The 24122-nt window shown below is 43.1% G+C and overlaps 1 protein-coding gene across 2 annotated transcripts in view; it reads left to right on the forward strand.

Moving 5' to 3' along the window:
• Positions 1 to 3714: 3714 nt before the first annotated feature.
• LOC126335428 (retinaldehyde-binding protein 1) overlaps positions 3715 to 24122 on the forward strand; it is a 97095-nt gene continuing 76687 nt past the window's right edge. Inside the window, exons 1-2 of one of the 2 annotated variants that reach the window (XM_049998706.1) lie at positions 3715 to 3981; positions 19605 to 19776. In XM_049998706.1, coding sequence (XP_049854663.1) covers positions 19638 to 19776 — 139 coding nt within the window. In that variant the 5' untranslated portion in view covers positions 3715 to 3981; positions 19605 to 19637. Of the gene's footprint in view, positions 3982 to 18178; positions 18829 to 18920; positions 19777 to 24122 lie in introns of those variants that run through there. The other variant, XM_049998707.1, reaches the window with a different exon arrangement.

Raw genomic sequence — 24122 nt, forward strand, 5'->3', positions numbered from 1 at the left:
GAAGAGGACGTGCTACAGACGCGAAATTTAACCGACAGGAAGTAGATGCTGTGATATGCAAATGATTAGCTTTTCAGAGCATTCACACAAGGTTGGCGCCGGTGGCGACACCTACAACGTGCTGACAAGAGGAAAGTTTCCAACCGATTTCTCATATACAAACAGCAATTTACCGGCATTGCCTGGTGAAACGTTGTTGTGATGCCTCGTATAAGGAGGAGAAATGCGTACCATCACGTTTCCGACGGATTGTAGCCTATCGCGATTGCTGCTCATGTTGGTCGAGATCCAGTGACTGCTAGCAGAGTATGGAATCGGAGGGTTCAGGAGGGTAATACGGAACGCCGTGCTGGATCTCAACGGCCTCGAATCACTAGTAGTTGAGATGACAGGCATCTTATCCGCATGGCTGTAACGGATCGTGCAGCCACGTCTCGATCCCTGAGTCAACAGATGGGGACGTTTGCAAGACAACAACCATCTGCACGAACACTTCGACGTTGTTTGCAGCAGTGTGGACTATCAACTCGGAGACCATGGCTGCGCTTACCCTTGACGCTGCATCACAGACAGTAGCGCCTGCGATGGTGTACCGAACGATGAACCTGGGAGCACGAATGGAAAACATCATTTTTTCGGGTGAATCCAGGGTTCTGTTTACAGAATCATGATGGTCGCATCCGTGTTTGGCGTCATCGCGGTGAACGCACATTGGAAGCGTGTATTCGTCATCGCTTACTGGTGTATCACCCGGCGTGATGGTATGGGGTGCCATTGGTTACACGTCTCGACCACCTCTTGTTCGCACTGACGGCACTTTGATCAGTGGACGTTACATTTCAGATGTGTTACGACCTGTGGCGCTACCCTTCATTCGATCCCTGCGAAACCCTACATTTCAGCAGGATAATGCACGGCCGCATGTTGCAGGTCCTGTACGGGTCTTTCTGGATACAGAAAATGTTCGACTACTGCCCTGGCCAGCACATTCTCCAGATTTCTCACCAATTGAAAACCTCTGGTCAACGGTGGCCGAGCAAGTGGCTCGTCACAATACGCCAGTCACTACTCTTGTTGAACTGTGGTATCCTGTTGAAGCTGTATAGGCAGCTGTACTTGTACACTCCATCCAAGGTCTGTTTGACTCAATGCCCAGGTGTATCAAGTCCGTTAATACGGCAACGAGGTGGTTGTTATGGGTACTGCTTTCTCAGGATCTATGCACCCAAATAGGGTGAAAATGTAATCATATGTCAGTTGTAGTATAATATATTTGTCAATGAATACCCGTTTATCATCTGCATTTCTTCTTGGTGTAGCAGTGTCAATGGACAGTAGTGTACTTCGTCCTCCTGATCAGCGTACTGAGCTTATTGCCTACTTAGCACTCATATACAACCGCTCACTCACCGATAGATCTGTACCTACAGATTGGAAAATTGCGCAGGTCGCACCAGTGTTTAAGAAGGGTAGTAGGAGTAATCCATCTAACTACAGACCTATATCATTGACGTCGGTTTGCATTATGGTTTTGGAGCATATACTGTATTCAAACATTATGAATCATCTCGAAGAGAACGATCTATTGATACGTAATCAGCATGGCTTCAGAAAACATCGCTCTTGTGCAACGCAGCTAGCTCTTTATTCGCACGAAGTAATGGCCGCTATCGACAGGGGATCTCAAGTTGATTCCGTATTTCTAGATTTCCGGAAAGCTTTTGACACCGTCCCTTAGAAGCGACTTCTAATCAGGATGCGGGCCTATGGAGTATCGTCTCAGTTGTGCGACTGGATTCGTGATTTCCTGTCAGGAATTTCGCAGTTCGTAGTACTAGACGGCAAATCATCGAGTAAAACTGAAGTGATATCAGGTGTTCCCCAGGGAAGCGTCCTGGGACCTCTGCTGTTCCTGATCTATATAAATGACCTGGGTGACAATCTGATTAGTTCTCTGAGGTTGTTCGCAGATGATGCTGTAATTTACCATCTAGTAAGGTCATCCGAAGACCAGTATCAGTTGCAAAGCGATTTAGAAAAGATTGCTGTATGGTGTGGCAGGTGGCAGCTGACGCTAAATAACGAAAAGTGTGAGGTGATCCACATGAGTTCCAAAAGAAATCCGTTGGAATTCGATTACTCGATAAGTAGTACAATTCTCAAGGCTGTCAATTCAACTAAGTACCTGGGTGTTAAAATTACGAACAACTTCAGTTGGAAAGACCACATAGATAATATTGTGGGGGGGAGGCGAGCCAAAGGTTGCATTTCATTGGCAGGACACTTAGAAGATGCAACAAGTCCACTAAAGAGACAGTTTACACTACACTCGTTCGTCCTCTGTTAGAATATTGCTGCGCGGTGTGGGATCCTTACCAGGTGGGATTGACGGAGGACATCGACAGGATGCAAAAAAGGCAGCTCGTTTTGTATTATCACGTAATAGGAGAGAGAGTGTGGCAAATATGATACGCGAATTGGGATGGAAGTCATTAAAGCAAAGACGTTTTTCGTCACGGCGAGATCTTTTTACGAAATTCCAGTCACCAACTTTCTCTTCCGAATGCGAAAATATTTTGTTGAGCCCAACCTATATAGGCAGGAACGATCATCAAAATAAAATAAGAGAAATCAGAGCTCGAACAGAAAGGTTTAGGTGTTCGTTTTTCCCGCGCGTTGTTAGGGTGTGGAATGGTAGAGAGATAGTATGATTGTTGTTCGTTGAACACTCTGCCAAGCACTTAAATGTGAATTGCAGAGTAGTCATGTAGATGTAGATGTGTCATCGCGCTTGAGGAAGTGAATTTTCATCGAAATATGGAACTTTGGAAATACACTGAAAATATTCTCTGCAAGTTTTCATAGTTGTGAAGCTACTGTTATGGTTCCAGAATGAGATTTTCACTCTGCAGCGGAGTGTGCGCCGATATGAAACTTCCTGGCAGATTAAAACTGTGTGCCGAACCGAGACTCGAACTGGGGAAATTTGCCTTTCACGGGCAAGTGCTCTGCCACCTGAGCTACCCATGCACGACTCATGCACCGTCCTCATAGCTTTACTTCTGCCAGTATCTCGTCTCCTGCCTTCCAAACTTTACAGAAGCTCTCCTGCGACCCTGCAGAACTAGCACTCCTGAAAGAAAGGCTATTGCGCAGACATGGCTTAGCCACAGCCTGGGGGATGTTTCCAGGATGAGATTTTCGCTCTGCAGCGGAGTGTACGCTGATATGAAACTTCCTGGCAGATTAAAACTGTGGCTAAGCCATGTCTCCGCAATATCCTTTCTTTCAAGAGTGCTAGTTCTGCAGGGTCGCATCAGAGCTTCTTTTAAGTTTGGAAGGTAGGAGACGAGATACTGGCAGAAGTAAAGCTGTGAGGACGGGGCGTGAGTCGTGCTTGGGTGGCTCAGTTGGTAGAGTACTTGCCTGCGAAAGGCAAAGGTCCCGTGTTCGAGTCTCGGTCCAGCACACAGTTTTAATCTGCCAGGAAGTTTCATATCAGCGTACACTCCGCTGCAGAGCGAAAATCTCGTCCTGGAAACATCCCCCAGGCTGTGGCTAAGCCATGTCTATTATGGTGGTTGTGGAAAATCAGGACCTAGAACAGACCCTTGAGGAACCCCCTGTATCGCGCGCCTTGTCGGTGTTCAGAGCATTCTCCGCGAGCGGTGGATAAGGTTCAGCTCCGCAGACGCACTTCCTTTGTCGGCGGGCACACCGTCCAGCGATGCCAACGTCCGTAGGCGGGGCGCCTCGGTCCCCAGGGCGACAGCGTGCGGCGGGCGTGCACACGTTCCGCGCCTCGCCGCGACCAGTGGCCAGCCGGCTGCCGGCTATCAAGACGCGCGTCCAAAGGGCGCCTCTCCGTATCTGGGCTCGTGGTTCAAAGTGTGCGCCGCGCGCTCCTCTTACAAGGCGGGCGGCGCTCAGCGGACGCAACAGTCACACACCCGCCGTCGGACTCCCATCTCCTGCCAACAGGTAAGCCGGCTGCGAGCTTCCGTCCCTAGGCGACGCATACATTCTTGCTGCCGAGAAACACATCATTCGTTTGATACTTAGCGCTAAAATAACGGTCCCTCTCCCACGTTGGTTGTAAATCGGGCCCAAGCACAGGTCCCTGAGGAAATCCCATTCCTCTCCGCTGTGCGTCAACTGCGAGAAGTATTTTATTTTTTAAAGTCACTAGTTATGAGCTGCACTAGCACATGTTAATCTGCTTACATTTGTACACGCTTTCTTTAGTGTTAACTGCAAAGATGCATATCCGTTTGTCGGTGACTGTCTCCCATGTTGATTGTAAATCAGGCCCAAGTACAGATCCCTGAGGAAATCCCATTTCGCTCAGCTGTGCGTCAACAGCGAGAGGTATTTTATTTTTTACAGTCGTTAGTTAAGAACTGCATTTGCACATGTTAATCTGCTTATATTTGTGCACGCTTTCTGTGCTGTTTACTGCAAAGATGCATTTGTCGGCGACTGTCCGTCGCGTTTCTCAAGTTCTGAGTCCACTTCTTGTGCTTCAACCTTTTAACGGTGGCAGCATCCGTAAGGTTCTCCTTGACCCGTTAGGGTGCGACATGGGGAGATCGTAAGCCTAGGATATTCGTAGTACTGTTAGGAACGCGAGGGTTTTATTATTTATTTTGACGAAATACTGGCAGTGAAGGGTACAGCGATGTAGTGTTTGAATTCGCAGAATTATGTCAGTCATTGGCCAGAAGGATACGCCGTCGTTCGCCCCATCGTATTGGCCATGTGCAATTGCTTGTGTTTTGGATTTTCCATTATATCATAAGCGTAGAATATTCGTACTACCGTTAGGAACGAGAGGGTTTTATTATTTATTTTACTGACGAAATACTGACAGTGAAGGGTACAACAGGCGTAGTGTTTGAATTCGCAGAATTCATGTCAGTCATTGTTGCTTGTGTTTCGGATTTACCATTATATATATTGACGCTGTCATTCTTGGCTAATAAGTGTATGTTTTTATACAATTTTATTAACACGGAGCTGCAGGTGATCGTATTTGATCGAGACTAGTAATAAAATAAAAACATATCCGCGTCCATAAAGGATGATACAAATAAAATTATTTCTGTGGCATGCTTAGAGACAAGACGCTCCCGTCCAATCAAGTATCTTTCACAAGTTGTCTTAGAAGCAGATTTGGGTGTACATGTTTTATAAAATCAACTATAAAGTGCTGATCGGTCTAAAACAAAACCGTAAAGTGAGCTGTAATTAATACTGCGAAAAGAAATCAGCGCTTACTTGCAGTCTTCATTTCTCAGCAAATACGCATGTACAACGGTCAGTATCATTTACGAAACGTGACTGTCAGTTTTGTCCAGCTTCGGTGCAAGACTGAGTAGATCTCGTAATCACTGATATTTTTCAGAGCAGGAATTGGGAGACAAAGTGACTCTGAACTAATATGAGTCTTTGTAGTAAATGCAATTGTAGACTGCACTCGTATTACATTTTGTATGTGTAATTGCTTCCTGTAGTTGACAAGTGAAAGTACATTGTCTTCATAAGAAGGTGACAATTTCGACTTATGCTCTATTTATTTTATCGGTTCACGATTAGCTTCTACCTTTTAGGCTAGTCATGTGGTTTTTCTACATTAGAAAAATGTGTCACATGCATTAAAATGCCAGCGCCTTTAAATTTAGATGTTCTATTCGCTTTGGTTCATATTTATGCTGTCTTGTTGCTTTCTGACATTTCAATAAGGCATAAAATCACTTGGAACTAGTCTAAAAGGCATAAAATAGTTGTGATCCAATAAAGTAAATACAGCAGACTTGGAAAATATCACTTTATCTTAGTAAATTTCTTGATGTGATACCAACTACACCCACTCTGAGGAAAATCCTTTGTCTTTGGCGTCAGACGGAAAGATCTTTGCGTCCAAAGTGAGAACCATTATGATGACAGCAACAGATCGTGTACGTAGATGTCCAAATCAGCATCCAACATCGAATTTCATAATCTTGAACAATTTTCCCGTAGATCAAGAGCAAAAGAGATACATGTCAGAATCAATCGTGTCTAGTTGGTTCTCTGAATACGTGCCGAGTTGTAGCATTCACAGCTGTGAAGACGTTCGCTTTTTGTCAAGATAAGCATTTCGATAAGCGGAACTCTGCAAGTGCTTGTCGCAGCTTGCTGATACGGTGCTTTGTGAGAAGGGATACCTGTTCATTGTCAGCGATCCGCATAGCGATTGGCTAAGACGACAGGCTCCGGTTTAGTAAGTACATCTCGCTGAACGTGCAGTGGAGCACATTCAAAGTTCACTGTGCGTTTGTTTGACAGAAATTTGTTTCAGGTTTTTGGAAATGCCACCGTACAGTAGAATCAACGTGATATCATTTCCGTTTATTTGATTTTTACAATTTGCTCCCTTTCATTATAGTTTATAATTAGCTACTGTAACTCTTGAAAGGGTACACTGATGTTGTGCGAAGTTCTTTGGATGCTACTATAGCAAATACGAGGAGACTCATTGTATATGTTAGAACCACATTTATGTTCTTAAATTTGCACCTTTTTGGTAACACTTGTATGTTTCAAATACCTGTTGCACCCTGCCACAATTTCAGTTACGTATATAAGGCAGTTTCGAGACTACGATAAGAAAGTGTGAAGGCCGTTACTGTATACAATACAGTTTGAAAATTATTTAAACCACCAAACTCTGGGATATTGCACGGAATATCAAAACAAGTATTTTTCTCTAATGCCATATTTCCCTGTGAGGAATTTTTAAACCTGTAGAATGACGTTTCTCTCGATATAAATTAATCAAACCAACACACTCTGGGATGTTGCGTGGCACACTGAAAACACTTTTTCTAGACTGATTTATTGGGAGGCCCGATTTCAAGAGAACACCAAATATTACAGTACACAAAAGTAACACAAACAACTTTTAATTCTTTATTATCAAGAGACAACAATATTAACACAGCACAGTTCTTTCAATGAATACCCGTTTATCATCTCCATTTCTTCTTGGTGTAGCAATTTTAATGGCCAGTAGTATATTTAAATATCTGCAGCAGATTTTTTCATGACCTCTTTTCGTGTGCTATTTTCCACGTGAATACTGGCATCGCTACTCGTGACAGTCTCTACGAACTCCCACTTTTTCAAAAGATTTTATCCCAACTTAAACCTCCCCCAGTTTTTCTGTTCGTAAGGTCAATAAAACGTACATGAACGTCCCTCTACACCACGTTTTGGGTCATGCACTTTCTTGCCGAAAACTTTTTTTTATAGCCATTATTAACCTTTTTGCTTATAAAATATGAAATTTACTAATTGTAGTTTCTCCTTTATGCATCGCCCGAGTTTCACATTTTCCCTTTTCTTGCCATGACCTGTCACATTTAGCAGTAATGATGTGTTTCTCTAGAACCTTAAATCACAGGACCATTTCAATTATATAACTGCAAAACTGAAAATTTTCTGAGCATTTTTCGATTTTTTTTTTTCAAGGCGACAACTCAGTTTTATCAATGAATGGTTGACTTAGTTCTGTAGAACAAAATGAATTATTTCACTCTATAGAAGAGTGAAGAGAGGTTAGTACTTACTAACCGACAATGCCGGGGTCGTAATTGAAAGAATTTCAGCTTAGCTTGACACGAATGGTGGGCAATTGGCTGTAGACCAGTTGCTGGGACGATCAAGGTATTTGCCTGGAATGATGAAGGCGAAACGCTTTTCGAATACTAGGGAACTGCACAAGATATATAAGAAAGAGAAAAACTCTGGCTTCGAAAAGACTATCATAACTGCAGTTCCAAAGAAGGAAGGTGCTGACACATGTGAATAATACCGAATTCTCAGTTTATGAAGTCATGGCTGCGAAATAATGACACGAATTTTTTGCAACGGAAAAGCTTGTAGACGCCGACCTCGGGGAAGATCAAAATGGGTTCCGGAGGAATGAAGGAACACAAACGGGAATACTAACCCTATGACGTACCTTAAAAGATAAGTTAGAGGCAAAATACAACGTTTGTAGCAACTGTATATTTAAAGAAGCATTCTGACAATGTTGACTGGAACACACACTGACGTTCTGAAGGTGGCAAGGACAAGATATGGGGTTCGAAAGGTTATTTGCGCTTTGTACAGAAAACAGACTGGAGCTGAAGGAAATGGATAGCGATGGTGGAGAAGGAAATGAACAGGGTATCAGCCTGTACCCAATGTTACCAGTCTTAATATTATGGAAGAACGAAAGAAAACCAAAGAAAAAATTGGAAAGGAAATTTAAGTCCAAAGAGAAGAAATAAAAACTTTGAAGTTCGCAGATGACACTGTAATTCAGTCAGGCACATCAAAGAAATTGAAACAGCAGTTGAATGGAAAAGATAGTTTCTAGAGAAGAGTTTATAAGATGAACAAGAGTAATGAAATGTAGTCGAATTCAGTCAGGGTATGCTGAGGGAATGAGATTAGGAAATGAGACACCAAAAGTAGTAGATGAGTTAAGCTATTCGGACAGCGAAATAACTGGTGCTGGTCGAAGTAGAGAAGATATAGAATGCAGACCTGATATAGGGGTGTTTGTCAACATCGCATTTAAGAGTTAGAAAGTCTATTCTGGCAGAATTTGTCTGGAAGGTAGCGTTGTACGGAAGTTAAACGTACACGATAAGCAGTTCAGACAAAAATAGCTTTTGCAATGAGTTGCTGCTGAAGAACACTGAAGATTAGATGGGTAGATAGAGAATCTAATGAGGAGGTACTGAAACGAACTGGGAAAAAAGAGGCATATGGCTTAACTTGATTAAAAGGGGGAATCGGCTGACAGGACACATTTTGAGGGGTGAAAGAGTGATCAGTCTGCGATTTGGTAATGTAGAGATGAGTGTGTGTGTGGGCGGGGCAACAAAAGTCGTAGAGGGAAACCAAGGGATGACGTGGCTTACAAAACAAGGTCAAAAGGATGTAGGCTGCAGTAGTTAATCGGAGATGAAGGGGCTTGCATTAGATACAGTAGCGTGGAGAGCTGCGTCAAAACCACAACAACACACAGAGAAATGCTAATCAAACCTTAGTCGAGATATTTGTCTTGAATCAAACAAACTATAGAAAAATACTGTCTAACACCTCGTACGGATAACGTAAAAACGCTATATGTCATTGAGTCACTGATGTAGGGTACTACCCGCTACGCTTCAAATCGCTGTGCAGATAAAGAACATGGCACTGAACTATTGACGACTGTGTTTTCACTTGCTGAATGGTCAATCTTTTGTTTAGAGAATCGTTTTGTAGACATACATTGAATGTATCTAGAATCGCAGTTCTTGAAATCAGCTGAATTTCAGTGAGGGTGTATTATGGTTCTGTGTACATGTTTATCAGGATTTCCTTGACATACTTTACTCACCCCGGATATCGTCTATATGCAGAACAGTATTGAAATTAAAGAACATTATAACAGGAGAATGAAAGTTCATTCATGTGGTACTATTATTTCTGTACGTTCAGTTTTTAGTTTACATTAATGTGTTTTATTAGTACTCCTGGCGTGTATACATAAAGAAGTACTACAAATTTGTTTTTTACTTTACTTCATGTTATCTACTTCCCTTTTGAGTTGCTGTAACAAATCAGCTTTTGAATGTTTCAGGCACTGTGTCTCCTGACATAAAACGTTCATTCCAGAAAAACGATAATACTCCAGCAAACCGATAATTGTGTTAAAACTTCTCGTTCCCACAGACTACGCGAAAATGTGCATTGTTGGGACATAAAGTTTCCGGGGTAATGCAATGCAGTGACCTACTAAACCCGCGTTTCTAGTACAGCACAGCACGCCATGGGTACTTACAGACAAGAAGTAAGTCTCACGAAATGCTATCGAGCTACAATCCATAGCGTTACGTTCGAGAATTTGACGAGGTAATCACTTATTCATATACATTTTTAATATATTATCTGTCGAACTAGATCTGATGTCTTTCGCTTAAACAACAGAGAGCTTTGTCTCGTGCAATGCACAGGATATTTTTTCACAGGAACTTAATTTAGCTCTAGCATATACCGAATGACTTGAAAGTAACAGAAAGATACAAATTTGAAAAAACTGAAAAATCTATTGATTATTGTGAAGTTCCTTTGTCATAGAAACATTCGCAAACAGCCATAAGGCTTTACTGTCATAGTTGTGATTACATGTTATGTGTGACGGCCATCACTGACGAGAACACACTTCAGATGACGATAGACACACTGTATAGCGTTGCATTGGTTCTTGTACGTGTTGAATTTTGCAAAGCTGCGTATTGAGGATAATTTTAAGTGAATGTCACACAGATTTGTACAGGGTGACACACGGTTTTGAACTCCGTAGTGCTGAGGGCTTGGTGGTGTGAGGTGGTCTTGGGTGGGGTTAGTTCTGATCCACACAAGACGCCATTTCATTTACTCAGTGGAGCAGTGGGACTTGCAACGTCGAGTATTTGTATATGACAGTCTCGTGAGAAGTGGAGAGTCTGTTATTGCTGCTCAGCGATTGTTCCGTGCGCGGTTTAATGTCGGTCGACATGGAGCTGTTCTGAGCCGTAACACAATCCTCAGATGGGTGGAAAACTTCAGATCAACTGGAAACATAGTGGATAAGAAGCATCCTGGCCCTAGACGCATTGTAACGACACCAGAAAATGTTGAAAGGGCAAGGCAAGCAGCAGTCAGAAGCCCAGGACGGACAACTAGACGTCATGCTAGTGAGTTACGGATCAATCGTGAATCGGGTAGACGAATTTTGCATAAAGAATTAAAATTCCATCCCTACAAAATGCTCATTGTCCAAAAACTTAAGGAAACTGATTTTGCTGTACGAGAAGACTTCGCTTAGAAAATGCAAGTGATTTTGGGATCGAATGGAAATGAAATTTTATTGATGAGCGATGAAGCTCATTTTCATTTAAACGCGACCGTGAATAAGCAAAACCTACGTTACTGGGCTCCAGAGCGTCCACACCTTATCCACCAGCGTCCTCTACACTCAGAAAATGTAACAGTCTGGTGTGCTCTTGGCTCTGCTGGCATTATTGGACCTTATTTTTTTGAAGAGAACGGGGCCACAAGTAACTGTTAATTCGGTTCGTTACATTCGTATGCTTGAAACATTCTTGAAACCAGAACTAAGAAGACGACGAATCCCTTTAAAACGCGTTTGGTTCCAGCAAGAGGGGGCGACATCGCACACAGCAAACACTTCAATGGCAGTTCTTAGACGCATGTTTCCTGGCCAGATTATCTCACGTTTTGGCAATGTTCCTTGGCCTTCCAGGTTTCCCGACTTGTCAGGATGTGACTTTTTTCTGTGGCGGTGCCTTAAGAACTGTGTCTATAAACACAAACCACGAAATTTGGACGAGTTGAAGAATGCAATCATTCAAGAAATTGCTGCCAACCCAGCAGAGATTTTAGTTCGTGTGATGGAGGATTTTGAGAGGGAACTTGAGTCCTGCATTCGAAATGATGGAAATCACATTGACGACATTATTTTCCACAAATAACTTTGTTAACTTAAATGGCAAATAATGAGCTTTGATTTTGTGTAAATAAACATGCATTGATTTTAAATTTGGCTGAGTATTATTTCATTAAAAGCCATCCGTCTCCCGTGTGTCACCATGTATTAAATATTAATCTTCCTGCATTGTCCACTCTGGAACCGCGTGACCGCTACGGTCGCAGGTTCGAATCCTGCCTCGGGCATGGATGTGTGTGGTGTCCTTAGGTTAGGTAGGTTAAAGTAGTCCTAAGTTCTAGGGGACTGATGACCACAGATGTTAAGTCCCATAGTACTCGGAGCCATTTTGCATTGCATACGTGCATAAATTTTCCTTTTGTTTAGCGCACTCGAGGTAGATGCCAGACACAACTTCAAGAAATGTTTTACGTCTCAAGCATTTTTGCCCGTGGTTACAAAGAGCCTGTTCTATCTGCAATCTTTAGTCCACTAAGTTTCAATGACGAACAATACACTGATTACATTGTAGATGAGTCTTGCTCGTTTTGAGTCTAAGTCATTTTTATGCCATGATTTGTTTCGATTTCATTTTACACCAAATTTCATTACAAGTTTTCTTGCAGCAGGAAAAAGTATTTGCTCTATTAGTTAGTTTGAAATGAACTGGCAACTCCGAGTTAGGCCACTGGAAAAATCTGGAGAGAAAGCACGAAAAAACATTCGTACCACCATAATACTCCGTCTAGCATCTACATATTGCTTTTATTCCTTTTTTTTTTTTTGCTTGGCATGTTGTCTCAGAAAGTAGCCTAAAAGCATCTTTTGAGACTATCATTTTTTTTTAATTTAATTGTATTGTTTGTTGAATATAAGCGACAGTGGTCCAAAACCGTTGACAAATAAATGTAATTGTGTGACGAGCAGCAATGCAACATTGGAACTACTCGCAGGAACAAGTCACCGAACTGTTAACGCTGAGGGACTAGTTTTAGCTATGCGAGCTTTGCATTGATTGTGTCACGCTGTGAGAGGAACTCAATGCTTCTAGACTACAGATCTCATAACAAAAGTAGATTCTTACTCTTTGTTCCAAAGAGATCTGAAAATTACGCCCTCGGTGACCAGCTGGCTGGATACAGCGGCAGCCCGTGTCACATATCTCTTATCGTATCGTATTTGATGGCGAGAAAGAATTCCATTCTACAGTACACTTCTCGAAGCTGCATATCAGATCTAAGTGGCCGGCAAATGTTATCCGATAAGTTCAAGGACGCGTCAGATATAATTTCTGACGCACCGCCTCAACAACTGTTATCTCCCTCTGAACAAATAAACTTCACCGTGGGATTTTGCAGACGTGACCCGAGGAGGAATTTCACGGTCCCGTTAACAATGTTCCACAGCAACGTCATGAAAGAGCGCTTTTTGCTCTCACGCTTGATCAAAGCACCCGCTTCGAATCCCACCAACGAAAAACATTATTTGAATTTCGATGGTAAGGGAAAGTTAATCAGTGGTGTAATGTCCCTAACCAACTGGGCAAACTTCAGCGGTCTGGGTTCAATCCCCATCTTCGACAGTGTGTTAGTGGGTCAATAAGGCACTTTTGACGATAACAGTCCATCGGAAGCAGAACTAATTATGTAGATTTCACCCTCTAGCGTTTTCTATTTATGTGATTAGTATCAGATACTTAACTGTATACTTTCCCCACAGTCACAGTCACAGACCGCAAACAGTTACACTTCGCTGGAAATGGAGTCCGAGTAAAAGATTTCAGAAAACTTTTCCAACAAATTGGCTGAATTTCCCATCAGTGTCTCCCAGCCAACAACCCCCCCATAGCTTCATCAACTGAGCAGCGTGAGGTAGTTTTTAAAACAACTGCTCCAGCCCGCATTCGTATGGTACAATATTCAGTCTACCGTGTATTGCCCATGTGACATCGGCATTTCCCTAAATCACTTCAAATGAATTCCATGATGGTTCCTTAAAATCTCACAGGTGCTTGCTTTTTCTATTCTCGTTCATTTGAGCTAACGCTATGTCTTAATGTTGAGCAGATAATTAACTCATTCCGTTTCTCTTTCTCATCCGGTAGACTCTAAAAATAAAAACGTATCATGCATTTTAGATTAGCACTGTTCATTACCGTGTATAAAAAGTGCGTCAAGGACTATAGGACAGTAAACAGTCGCTTCGCCCCAGATTGCACGAATACGACCAATGGCAGGTGTGAATATTCTCATGTAGATAATTTAAGTTTATTCACCGTGAAAAAAATTTCCTCTCCGATTTTCACTATTAATATCTCACAAAAGGTTTCCAATAACGCGTTTCGGATTTGGAACTTAGGAGTTTAGTTTGGCATGTGTAAAGAGCAATGGTGTTCATTCATGCTGTGAGCTCAATTTGTGATAATATTCCTCTTGCAACGCTGAATTAAGGTTTTTTTTTGTTTAATCTCATTTTGGTCGATATTGTTCGTTTGAATTGCTCGTGACGGACGTCACCTGACGCCCGTTGAAGTTCGTTGATGATCCATTCACTCAGTTTTTTTTTATTATAGAGGGTAGCTAACCCTCTGACCGAACACGCTGAGCTACCGTGCCGGCAGGTTAGAGGGGTACAGCACACTGAGGACGTCTCACTGTCTTCGTGCATCGGGTCTTCAAAATCGTAGACCCGGATGAGCAAAGATATTCTATCTTGCTAGATTTTAGAAAGCTATCGACATCAGTTCGTACAGTCTTCTTAGTCCGAAGATGTAGTTATTTGGAGAATCGTTCCGGCCTCTTTAATAATAAACACTAAGAAGAACGAACAAAAAATATCAATTTTAGGTTTCTGATTATTGTAAGGATTGTCGAATAATATGTTGTACTGGCAAAAGTTAGCGCACATGAATCAGTGTCTTGCGACCTATTCAATATTTTTACTTCTAATATTTGGAATTTTCAAGTCACATTGAAGAAAGCGGTCGGTTTAGAGACTTGCTAGTAGAGTTCAGTGTTTGGTAGAGTGATACAAGAGTATTGTGGAACTGTTTTATAGAACTGCTGAAGAAACTTACAAAGACATTATGGAGATAGTACGAAGATGGCAAATGTTGTTATAACGAAATGATACTAATATTCGACGTTAACTATAAAGTGATTGTGTAACCTCACCTGTGTCTTTCGCATAAGGGCTATACGGACGTATAACAAAAATAGCAGTTTGTGGCACGCGGTTAAAGTAAAAAGGAGGGTCATTCCGTAAAGGAGGGAGAGAGTTGAGAATCTCTGATCAAACTCATAGAACTTTCTTCGGAGTTTTCTTCTCAGGTAGATGAAATACTTTCACTTCCTTCGTTTTAAGAGGAAATAAGTATAAAATACAGCAGCTCAGTTTACATTTTGTTTCATCTGCGTTACATCTTGCATTGTTATAGGCAATGTAAGCAATTGCTGTATGGAGAAATATTATTCGATAAACGTGTCTAGTAATTTCCAGTTTGATCATGAGATGGTATCAGCCTGGAGGAAACATCTTCACTCTAAGAAGACTTCAGTCGCAGCGGCTGACGCGAGTAGCTGTTTTGTCAGAAGTCGGAAGACAGTGTGTGACTTCAGACCGATGTTCACTTGCTTCCGGTTGCTACCAATGTTAGCTTTCAATACGGTGTGCTGGTACATTGACTTCATTGCAGCCATATGGTTTGTGTGTTAATATCGCTTTGTAATCACAATACAGTTCCAAGTATTTGAAACTAATGATATAAACTGCTCTGCGAGTCTTAAGGACAAGGTACATAAAGGAACTAAACGTAATAATAACTCGGTGGAAATGAATGAAAATGCGGGAACATGTTGCAAGAGTCTCCCAGTTGTGCACAGAGTGGTGGACTTCTCAAGGCGCGAGGCGATGCCACGAGAAATATGGGCCCTCACCGAACTCGTCATATCACACTAGTAGTCTTGCATACATACATACATGCATTAATACTTGCTCCATAGACCATGAATATGACGTTGCGTAATGACGTAGAACGTGGCACTGTAACATAACTGTTCTTCACACAAAATAATTTTTTTTACAGTTAGCACTTATTATCTAAAAATTCATCTATTGAGTAGAAGGAGTTGTCATTCAGAAATTCTTTTAATTTGTTTTTAAATGTTAGTTGGCGATCTGTCAGACTTTTAAAGCTATTTGGAAAAGGACCAAAGACTTTTGTTGCAACATAATTCACCCCTGTCTCTGCCAGTCAGATTTAACCCGGAAAAGTAAAGATAATCCTTTCTTCATATGCACTTAGCTGTTATTTTTTATGTGGGATGAGTTATTAACAACAAATTTCATAAGGGAATATATGTATTGCTAGGGCACTGTGGATATTCCGAGTTCCTTAAATAAATGTCTGGAAGGTGATCTTGAGTGCGCTCCAGATATAATCCGATTACACCTTGTGTGCAATGAATACTATTTCTCCTAATGATGGATTACCCCAAAATATGATGCTATATGAAAGCAGAGAATGAAAACAGGCATAATAGGCTAATTTACTGATATGTTTATCACCAAAATTTGATGTTTATCACCAAAATTTGCAATAACACTAACAGCACAAGTGACTGAACCTAACTGTTTCAGTAGATCATCGATATGTTTTTCCTATTCAATTTCTCATCATTGCACACCCCCATAAATTTTGAATATTCTGCCTTAGCAACAGCTTCTGTTCACCGTCTATATTTATGAATGGTATTATTCCATTTTCTGTACAGAACTGTATACAGTGTGTTTTCTCAGTATTTAGTGAGAGTCCATTTGCAGACAACCACTTAATAATTTTCTGAAAGATGTTATTTACAATTTCCTCAGCAGATTCTTGTTTGTTGGATGTGATTACTATACTTGTATCATCAGGAAAAAGAACTAGCTTTGCATCTTCATGAGTTGTAGAGTGGCAAGTCATTAATATATATTAAGAACAGTAAGGAACACAAGGCTGAACCCTGTGGGACACCATTCATGATACCTCCCCAGTTAGAGGACTCTGCTGATTTTTGCAGACTATCTGTGCTGTTAATTTTAGCATTCTGCATTCTTCCAGTTAAATATGCCACATATCACGAACGCTCGGCCTCGCGCATTGCCCAGGGGAAATCAATATGTCAGTGAAAAGGTACCCAATAAAGGTCTTAACCTTATTGTGTGTTATCGAGAGTCTCCATGTATTTAAAAGCTCAGTCAAGAGTTATTAAATTCGTTCTGAAATAGTAAATCGCCCCCCGCTGGAGACGCCTGTTGACACTCGGAAGACCTGCAGTGTCTCGTGCTGTGACGTATACCACAGGGCCCATGTGTCTCATGTGCCCTGGCGTGATGTCAGTGTGACTATAGTGTCAAACGGGGCTGGTCCCACAACACGAGGCTGTTGAAGGGATTGTGTGTGTCAATCAGCAAGCAGATACGGTGTACTGTGGTGGCATTTTTCACCACGGCATGGCCTGGCAACAAAATTTGGAGGAAGAATCATTGGGAAACCGGGAGAAGGGCGAAGTGCGATCAGTGTAGCCCAGAGTTTGGTACTGCGTCCTGCTCTGTTCAGGTTTTGAATATTAACAAATTACACTTTGTAGGGATTTTCTGGTGGTTAACACTGCTCTTAGCTACCAATTACAATGTAAGCATAGTGATTTTCAAAAACGTGGTCACATTAAGTAAAAGTAAATTTTGTTTTTTTGCCCTTAGATCTGAGGATGGCTGTTAATCAATCGAAACTGGTTACTATCTAATTATTATTACATTATATTGCGATCAAAACTATTGAAATTTGTAAATAATAATACACAACGCTATGTGTCCCTCACTTGTCGATGGGAGGTTTTACAAATTGAGGTTGTTGTACCTTTCTGTTGGAGCCAACTTCAGTTCTTTCAACAAATTCATGTGTGAAAACGTTTGTTTCTTCGTCAATTTTTTTAAACGAGATTCTGCAGAACTATTCACATTTTTAGAGAGCTGTAGAACTATACAAATCTATCAGGAACGCTGAAAAAGGCACACTGCCGATAAAAAAATCACAGCACAAAGAAGCAGAACGACAGTTGATAAGCGTGTTTCTACACCTGAAACATGATGTCTCTTCAAATTTCGCGCCAGTCGCGTAAGAGAGGCAGCAGTAGCGCCACTACGAGGATGCAGATCAGGTTTGCGTTTAATACACGCTCTGACGGTCGTGAGCGTCAGTTACGCTGAGACTGGGCGTGGTAAATAAATGTCAAGTGGAGAGGGCCTCCAAAACAATGGTTCAAATGGCTCTGAGCACTATGGGACTCAACATCTGAGGTCATCAGTCCCCTAGAACTTAGAACTTCTTAAACCTAACTAACCTAAGGACGTCACACACATCCATGCCCGAGGCAGGATGCGAACCTGCGACCGTAGCAGTCACGCGGCTCCGGACTGAAGTGCCTAGAACCGCTTGGCCACCGCGGCCGGAGAGGGCCTCCAGTCGGATAGACCGATCGCCTGGTGCAAGTCTTTTAGTTGACGCCACTTCGGCGACTCGTATATCGATGAGGGTGATATGATGGGGTGCAGACAACACGACACCCAGTTCCCGAGCGGAGAAAATGACACCGATTCAAGTTTATCGTTGATCCGGTCACTCAGTTTTTTTTTTTTTTTTTTTTTTTAACTGAGGGCAGCTGACCCTCTGACCAAACACACTGAGATACCGTGCCGACTTTCTGCGTGTCGTTCCAATTTTTAGTATATGTACTACCGAAGCAAGTACCATCACTCAGCTATGGAGACGCACACTGGGCGTGGTTAGCTGATGTTAGTCAAGACTGCCTTTAAGGCGACAAAGACGCCATTGTCAAAACCACACTGAGTAGGACGAGGTCGTGTAATGTGGCTACAAGAAGCTGGATGTTGGCAAGAATGTAGCCACTGTAGGTGATTGCTGGCAGCGGTGATCACTGGAATGCACTTTTGCAAAAAGACCGGGCTCCAGACAGCCACATGGCACTACTAAGAGGGAAGACGATCGTATTCGGTGTATAGCAGCTGCAGCACCAGTTTGTGCAGCAGTAGGACCATAGTGTGACAACGAATTGATGTAAATGGGTTACTTCTAGGACAGTTATGAGTCAGACGCTCTGTACAGTCCATTCCATTGACCCCAAACCACCGCCATTTGGGACTAAAGTAGTGTCTAGTGAGAGCTAATGAAAGGGCAGGGAGGAGGTGTGCCGGCCCGAGTGGCCGAGCAGTTCTAGGCGTTACAGTCTGGAACCGCGCGACCGCTACGGTCGCAGGTTCGAATCCTGTCCTGGACATGGATGTGTGTGATGTCCTTAGGTTAGTTAGGTTTAAGTAGTTCTAAGTTCTAGGGGACTGATGACCTCAGAAGTTAAGTGTTGTGTTTCCTAATGGAAGATGCTTCTGCCACGGTGCCAGTGGTGGCCGTGTGTTGGCTAGAAGAAGGCCAGTTGACGCCCTGCAACTAATCTTTCTGTGTTCAAATGGCTCTAAGCACTATGGGACTTAACATCTAAGGTCATCAATCACCTAGACTTAGATCTACTTAAACCTAACTAACCTAAGGATATCACACACATCCATGCCCGAGGCAGGATTCGAACCTGCGCCGTAGCGGTCGCGCAGTTACAGACTGAAACTAGATCTGTCTCCAATAGATCAGATATGGGACAGCATTGGACGACAACTCCAGCGACATCGGCAACCAGTATTAGCAGCCCCTGTATTGACCGACCAAGTGCAACGGGCATGAAACTCCGTCCTAAAAACTGACATCCGGCACCTGTACAGTACAATGCACGCTCGCTTGTTTGCTTACATTCAACATTCTATCGGTTACGCCGGGTATTCATGTACCAGTATTTGACATTTGCAATGGCTTATCTCTCGCATACATTAACCTGTGATCTTGCAATGATAATCACTGGACAAACGTATTCTCGAAATTTTATTACACTGCATTAATTATTTTTGGATGCTGCGATTTTTTTCCGTCAAGTGTATATGTCTCGAGAATCGGGTCAGAACTTCACATGCTGACCGATGTTTGCAGGCTGTCCGCCAGCGAGCAGATTGAGCAGTCGATATGACGACGCCGAGGGAGCGCATTGGGATCCAGCTGGCGCCGCTGACCCAGCAGCAGCAGCAGCTGGCGCGCGAGGAGCTGCGGGAGACGCCGGAGAACGTAGCAGAGGCCGTGGTGGCGCTGAGGGAGCTGCTCAGGGGTAAGTACTGAGGCCCTGTCGTCCGCCACCGCAACGCTTGTATGTGTACTCTGCAGCGTCCATGACTGCTTCCCACAGAACACGTCGTCTGTGAAACGGAAAGTCATTTTGCTTTTGGGAAGCGTACGCTTGTTGGAGTCCCATAGGGCTCTGTTTTAGGTCCATTGCATCTACACCTACATTTATACTCCGCAAGCCACCCAACGGTGTGTGGCGGAGGGCACTTTGCGTGCCACTGTCATTACCTCCCTTTTCTGATCCAGTCGCGTATGGTTCGCGGCAAGAACGACTGCCGGAAAGCCTCCGTGCGCGCTCGAATCTCTCTAATTTTACACTCGTGATCACCTCGGGAGGTATAAATAGGGGGAAGCAATATATTCGATACCTCATCCAGGATCGCATCCTCTCGAAACCTGAACAGCAAGCTACACTGCGATGCAGAGCGCCCCTCTTGCAGAGTCTGCCACTTGAGTTTGCTAAACATCTCCGTAACGCTGTCACGCTTACCAAATAACGCTGTGACGGAACGCGCCGCTCTTCTTTGGATCTTCTCTGTCTCCTACGTCAACCCGATCTGGTACGGATCCCACACTGATGAGCGATAGTCAAGTATAGGTCGAACGAGTGTTTTGTAAGCCACCTCCTTTGTTGATGGACTAGATTTTCTAAGGACTCTCCCAATGAATCTCAACCTGGTACCCGCCTTACCAACAATTAATTTTATATGATCATTCCACTTCAAAACGTTCCGCACGCATACTCCCAGATATTTTACAGAAGTAACTGCTACCACTGTTTGTTCCCCTATCATACAATCACACAGTAAAGGATCCTTCTTTCTGTGTATTCGCAATACATTTCATTTGTCTATGTTAAGGGTCAGTTGCCACTCCCTGCACCAAGTGCCTATCCGCTGCAGATCGTCCTGCATTTCGCTACAATTCTCTAATGCTGCCACTTCTCTGTACACTACAGCATCATCCACGAAGAGCCGCATGGAACTTCCGACACTATCTACTGGGTCATTTATATATATTGTGAAAAGCAATGGTCCCACAACACTCCCCGGTGGCACGCCAGAGGTTACTTTAACGTCTGCAGACGTCTCTCCATTGAGAACAACATGCTGTGTTCTGTTTGTTAAAAACTCTTCAATCCAGCCACACAGCTGGTCTGATATTCCGTAGGCTCTTACTTTGTTTATCAGGCGTCAGTGCGGAACTGTATCGAACGCCTTCCGGAAGTCAAGGAAAATAGCATCTACGTGGGAGCCTGTATCTAATATTTTATGGGTCTCGTGAACAAATAAAGCGAGTTGGGTCTCACACGATCGCTGTTTCCGGAATCCATGTTGTATTTCTACAGAGTAGATTCTGGGTTTCCAGAAATGACATTACACGCGAGCAAAAAACATGTTGTAAAATTCTACAACAGATCGATGTTTAAGATATAGGTCTATAGTTTTGTGCATCTGCTCGACGACCCTTCTTGAAGACTGGCACTACCTGTGCTCTTTTCCTATCATTTGGAACCTTCCGTTTCTCTAGAGAAACGGAAGGTTAGAAGGGGGGCAAGATCTTTCGCGTACTCTGTGTAGAATCGAACTGGTATCCCGTCAGGTCCAGTGGACTTGAGTAATTTGAGTTGATTTTCTATTCCTTGGACACTTATTTCAATTCAGCCATTTTTTCGTTTGTCCGAGGATTTAGAGAAGGAACAGCTTTGAAAAACGGTGTTAAGTATTTCAGCTTTACGCGTGTCATGCTCTGTATCAACGCCATCATCATCCCAGAGTGTCTGGATATGCTGTTTCGAGCCACTTACTGATTTAAGGTAAGATTAGAACTTCCTAGGATTTTCTGTCAAGTCGGCACATAGAATTTTACTTTCGAATTCACTGAACGCTTCATGCATAGCCCTCCTTACGCTAACTTTGACGTCGTTTAGCTTCTGTTTGTCTGAGAGGTTTTGGCTGCGTTTAAACTTGCAGTGAAGATCTCTTTGTTTTCGCAGTAGTTTCCTAACTGTTTTATTGAACCACGGTGGGTTTTTCCCGTCCCTCATAGTTTTACTCAGCACTTTGTCATCAAAAGTCTCCGGCCACCCCCAAAAATACACTTTTTCATGTTAGGTGTATTGTGCTGCTACCTACTGCCAGGTACTCCATATCAGCGACCTCAGTAGTTATTAGAAATCGTGAGACAGCACAATGGGGTGCTCCGTGGAACTCACGGACTTCGAACGTGGTAAGGTGATTAGATGTCACTTGTATCATACGTCTGTACACTAGATTTCCACATCCTAAACATCTTTAGGTCCACTGTTTCCGTTGTGATACTGAAGTGGAAACTTGAAGGGACACGTACAGCACAAAAGCGTACAGGCCGATCTCGTCTGTTGACTGACAGAGAGCGACAACATTTGAAGGGGGTCGTAATGTGCAATAGGCAGACATCTATCGAGACCATCACACAGGAATTCCAAACTGCATCAGGATCCCCTGCAATACTATCATAGTTAGACGGGAGGCTAGTAAACATGGATTCATCTTCGAATGGCTGCTCATAATCCACACATCACGCCGGTAAACGCCACACGACGCCTCGCTTGATGTAAGGAACGCAAACATTGGACGATTGAACAGTGGAAAAACGTTGTGTGGAGTGACGAATCATGGTACACAATGTGGCGACCCGATGGCAGGTTGTGGGTATGATGAATGCCCGGTGAACGTCATCTGCCAGCTTGTGAAGTGCCAACAGTAAAATTCGGAGGCGGTGGTGTTATGGTGTGGTCGTATTTTTTTAAGGGGGGGGGGGAGGCTTGCATCCCTTGTTGTTTTGCCTGGTACTATCACAGCACAGTCCTACATTGATGTTTTAAGCATCTTCTTGCTTCCCGCTGTAGAAGAGCAATTCGGGGATGGCGATTGCATTTTTCAACACGATCGAGCACCTGTTCATAACGCACGGCCTGTGGCGGAGTGGTTGCATGACAATAACATCCCTGTAATGGACAGGCTTGCACAGAGTCCTCACCTGAATCCTAAAAAACTCCTTTGGGATGTTTTGGAACGCCGGATTAGTGCCAGGCCTCACCGACCGATATCGATACCTCTCCCCAATGCAGCACTCCGTGAAGAATGAGCTGCCATTCCCCAAAAAACCTTCCAGCACCTGACTGAGCGTATGCCTGCGAGAGTGTAAGCTGTCATCAAGGCTAAGGATGGGCCAACACCATACTGAATTCCAGCATTACCGATGGAGGGCGCCACGAACTTGTAATTCATTTTCAGCTACGTTCTAGATACTTTTGATCACATAATGTATATTTCTCATCCCTTTAGTTCAGGAAGACGTCCGCCCTGATCACCGAGTGGACAGTGCGACGGAATACCATGCAAAGGGGCCCGGGTTTGATTCCCGGCTGGGTTGGAGATTTTCTCCAGTCAGGGACTGGGTGTTGTGTTGTCATCATAATCATCATCTCATCCCCATCGACCCGCACATATTCCCTCTCACTTTTGAGGTTGACGGCACGTTATAATGGAAAATAATACACTGACGTATCGAGATTTTGTTTCAAGGCCTATTATTTCTTTGTTTCGAATTTAAAATACTCTGTAGAGGTTATGGCTAATCTGTGTGTAATGCCTCTCTCTCTCACTCTCTCTCTCTCTGTGTGTGTGTGTGTGTTGTGTGTTGTGTGTTTGTGTGTGTGTTTGTGTATGTATGTGTAACACAATTTCAAGCCACTGGCAAAGTAAAAACAAGAGCTTTTTAGCTACTCTTGACAGTATACTTCTTCCCATCTTATTTTTTTCCTTTTTTCTGTTCTCTACTTAACCGTTTGTACCTACACGTGTAACATAAGGTATATCAGATACGCCGCTGTTAAATTAACAATCGATTTCCTTCGCGTAAGAAGTAACTTCAGTAGCCACCAGGATAGGTATCACAAGGCACAGAAAGCTCGAATGGATTCTGGTGGGTGTCATTTGAAGTACCATTTTCCCGACTGTGATCCATGGAACTCAGCTCAAGGCCATCTCGAGGGGTCCCCCAGAGAGGCTAACACAAGGAGATATAGTTATCGTCCGCTGACTTCAGTGACCTCTATCGCCCACTTATCGCTTCGAGCGACAGGCTCTCCGTTTATTTAATGCAATCGTTTGTACCACAAATGTGACGAAAATAATCGATTGAGCTGACGAACCGAAACTACGATTCCTGTTCATTGACTAGAGATTCAAATCTTCTTTTCAGACCACTCAGACTATAGCCGTCCTTTTAACGTCATTATTGTGTAGCTACCAGTTTCGGCGCTTGAATGCACCATCTTCAGGC

This window comes from Schistocerca gregaria, chromosome 2 (genome assembly GCF_023897955.1).
Source record: "Schistocerca gregaria isolate iqSchGreg1 chromosome 2, iqSchGreg1.2, whole genome shotgun sequence".
NCBI lineage: Eukaryota > Metazoa > Arthropoda > Insecta > Orthoptera > Acrididae > Schistocerca > Schistocerca gregaria.